Source organism: Bison bison, unplaced genomic scaffold, assembly GCF_000754665.1.
Source record: "Bison bison bison isolate TAMUID 2011002044 unplaced genomic scaffold, Bison_UMD1.0 scf7180017864482, whole genome shotgun sequence".
Taxonomy (NCBI): domain Eukaryota; kingdom Metazoa; phylum Chordata; class Mammalia; order Artiodactyla; family Bovidae; genus Bison; species Bison bison.
In genome coordinates this window covers 310,878-314,420 of record NW_011495042.1, presented here as the reverse complement: position 1 = coordinate 314,420, position 3,543 = coordinate 310,878, and the positions used below count along the sequence as shown (strand labels likewise).

Sequence of the window (3,543 nt, the reverse complement as noted above, 5' to 3'; positions counted from 1 at the left end):
GCCCGCTGCAGTGATGCTGTGTCCGAGCCCCTGGGTTTCAGAGCAGGTGAAACTGGCTTGGGAAGAGAGCACTTTTTCACCTAAACCTTTGGTCCTCTCAGGGGGGGTTCCTTTGAAATGACAGATGACGACAGTGCTATTAGGGCTCTGACCCAGTTTCCACTTCCCAAGAACCTTCTGGCCAAGGTGATTCAGATAGCAACATCCTCCTCCACAGCCAAGGTGAGCTGGGTCTCCTGAAAGCGTGTGTGAGTGGGGAGCCGGCTTGCTCAAGTCTGGGTTTGCCCAAGATCAGGTTGGGAGGGAGACTTAGGTCTGTGGGAGGCCTTAGACGCCTGTTCCCTTAGCCCAGCCTGCGCCAGCTGGGGAAGCTTGAGGTCCTCGGAGGCAGGACGGAAGTCAGGACACTTGAGCCCGGGATGGGGCTGGGGACTGTAGGAGTGGAGACCCCAGGTCTGTTCAAGGGGTGCGGGCACCGATGGAGGCTTGGGAGCGGGTGGCTGACTTGCTGAGGTTTTCCTCTTCACTGCCAGGCTGAGGGGCTTTGGTTACTCAGAGCTTCTCTCCAGGCGCAAGGCCTTTTTGTTCCCCCAGGACGTGCTTGGCTCTTAGCTTGTGTTGGCAGCTTCCACCCACAGCTGCCATCACACCTGTGTGCCTTGACAGTGCTGAGAGGGCAGTGGGCTAGGAGGGCAGGCAGTGGCGTTGCCCAGATGCCGTCTCCTCCTGTAAACCATGCTGAGCGAGATCCTGGAACTGCGGCCCCACGGGGCTGTCTTCTGCCTGTTCAGTGGCACTTCTTTTGAGGCTGATGTTTGGTACCTGCTCAGATCGGGGTTAAATCCGTATCTGGGTTCCTCAGCATTCAGAGAACACTTAGAAGTTCTCGTTCCCTGCCGCCTTGTAACCCCCTCTCGCCCTTTGTGTAGAACCTCATGCAGTTCCACACCGTGGGCACCAAGACCAAGCTGTCCACCCTCACCCTGCTCTGGCCCTGTCCCATGACCTTCGTGGCCAAGGGGCGTCGCAAAGCAGAGGCAGAGAATAAAGCGGCAGCCTTGGCTTGTAAGAAACTGAAGGTGAGTGCGGAAGGGTCCCTGGTGTGATGCATGAGGTGTCTTGGAGCTCCCTGCTACCCTTGGCAAATGGTCCACTTTTCCAGGAAATGAAAATCCACCTTTGCCAGGCTTTTGGAGTAGCTGGTGTCCCAGCCTTGTGTGTCAGGCTCTGGGGGCGCTGTTTCCAGGGCTTCTCCGCACTTCCTGCAGAGGGGCTTTGCTGTGAGCTCAGCCTTTTCAGCACTGTGGGCTGGAGCCCAGGTGAATGCAGGAGGAGACATATGCTCATCTTTCTGAATGGTGTGGAGCTGGAGAAATGGTGTCTCTCTTGGGGGCCAGGCTTGGTGTCGAGAAAGATCTTGGTAACTTGGGCTTTGTGGCCAATATGAACAGTGTGACTTCACACGGGATGCAGACTGAGGGGACCAACAATCAGGCGAAGGCAGTGTGGCTTACAGCCAGCAGTCGTTTTGAAGCGGCTCTGAAGATGAGATGAATCCCCAGTCGTGGGTGTTATTGAACCCAGTGGAGGTCTGGTTTGCGGACTAAGAGGAAAGACACCGTGTTTTACTCCAAATGGACAGAAACCTGTGGTACATGTTTGGCTCTGAGAACTGAATATCATATATGACTGATGGGGAGAGGTAGCGAGATTTGGAGAACTGAAGAGGGATGGGGTCGGGTAAGTGGTGAGAGTGAGTGGCTGTGTTGTTACCTGTGGCTCAAGAGGACAGAAATAGGGCTAACGGGGAGGACTTTGAGGAAGTCTGTATTTTAACCTGATAAAAACAGTGATGAGAAGATGACCCAAGCATGGTAGACACCTGTCTCAGGAAGGAGCAAGCTTCCTAGGGGCAGCCATGTTCTGCGGGCAATCCTCAGAGCCTGGGAAAGGACAGGGCCTCTCCTGCAGCAGGGTGGGCACCTCTTTTGTTCCTGGGACTCGGAGGCTAGAGGAAGGTGATTGGTCCCTGCAGGGGAAGACTTCCTTAGAAGTGCAGAATCTGGATATGACAGAGTATGGGGGAAATGGCTGGCTTTCCAATGTGTTGGGATGCTTTGTCTTACCTCTGGGGAGGTGGTTTCGGGTATATGCAGAAATAAAGCAACAGTTTCCCTTCCAGTGGCTCATTTTACCAAGTTGTGTAAGTAGATACGTACAGGAATTTCCATGTACATTTGTGTGATGAACTGGGTATCATGCAGGGGTAGGAGGTGGTGTGGCAGTTGGACTTGAAAGATTGGTGGGGGGTTGGGATGGTGGCTTTGGTGCGCAGAGAAAGCGGAGGAGCTTGCAGGCCATGTTATGGGGTGGTTAAGGGCCTGGCCCACCTGGCCCAGAGGTCTGTGTTGGGAATTCATGGACATGAGACTGGGCTGTTGTGGGGGCCCCTGTTGCTCAGGGGCACAGACCTGGCCAGCTGGGGGCTGTGATTAATACTCAGACACGTCAGGTCTTACTTTCCTTGAATTGTTTTTAACTTTTTTTGGTGGAGACTTAACATTTTCCTGGTTCCTAATTTCTTGCTCCTGTACCATGTCAGTCCAAACCCAAAAATCTCTTAGAAAAGAGGTTGCTCTGGGGTGGGGCGGGATGGGGGGAGTAGAGGTTGCTTTGCAGGACTTCTCTGGAGCTGCTGAGCAGGTCTGGGCCAGTTCTGGGGAGCGGGCCCTAGACGGAGCCATCCGTGTCCTTCTGCAGAGCCTGGGACTGGTGGACCGGAACAACGAGCCGCTCACCCACGCCATGTATAACTTGGCCTCCTTGCGAGAGCTGGGTGAGACCCAGCGGCGGCCGTGTACCATCCAGGTGCCTGAGCCCATCCTCCGCAAGATCGAGACCTTCCTTAACCATGTAAGAGAATCCCCACGTTCCCCCTCACCTGCCCACAGCCTCCACCTGCAGTAGGCGACAGTGACCCCCTGCTTCCCCACTGGGGTGGAGCCTGGGAGCACCCTGGTCCCGAGCCGTCCAGTCTTGCCCACAGATGTCCCAGGGTAGTTAGGGACTGAGTCCTGCTCGGCAGGTTGGACCACAGCCTCTGGTCGAGGTGTGAATTGTGGAGGGACTGGCTGTGGGTAAAGGAGGAAGGTTTCTTCTTCATCATTTCATCTGCCTCTCCTGTCCCCCCAGTACCCCGTGGAGAGTTCGTGGATCTCCTCAGAGCTCCGGCTACAGGGTGAGGACATCCTGCCCTTGGGCAAGGACTCGGGGCCCCTGAGTGACCCCATTACAGGCAAGCCCTACGTGCCGCTGTCAGAAGCGGAGGAGCTGCGTCTGAGCCAGAGTCTGCTGGAGCTGTGGCGGCGGCGAGGGCCAGTCTGGCAGGAGGCACCCCAGCTCCCCGTGGACCCTCATCGGGACACCATCCTCAGTGCCATCGAGCAGCACCCAGTGGTGGTCATTGCTGGGGACACGGGCTGTGGGAAGACCACGCGCATCCCCCAGCTGCTACTGGAGCGCTACGTGACCGAGGGCCGCGGT

The 3,543-nt window shown here is 56.3% G+C and overlaps 1 protein-coding gene across 1 annotated transcript in view; it reads left to right on the top strand.

The window, feature by feature from the left end:
* DHX30 (DEAH (Asp-Glu-Ala-His) box helicase 30) overlaps positions 1 to 3,543 on the top strand; it is a 28,795-nt gene that overhangs the window by 20,619 nt on the left and 4,633 nt on the right. Inside the window, exons 10-13 of the mRNA XM_010862495.1 lie at positions 102 to 222; positions 930 to 1,079; positions 2,761 to 2,913; positions 3,193 to 3,542. Of these exons, the coding sequence (XP_010860797.1) occupies positions 102 to 222; positions 930 to 1,079; positions 2,761 to 2,913; positions 3,193 to 3,542 (774 nt within the window). The remainder of the gene's footprint in view (positions 1 to 101; positions 223 to 929; positions 1,080 to 2,760; positions 2,914 to 3,192; position 3,543) is intronic.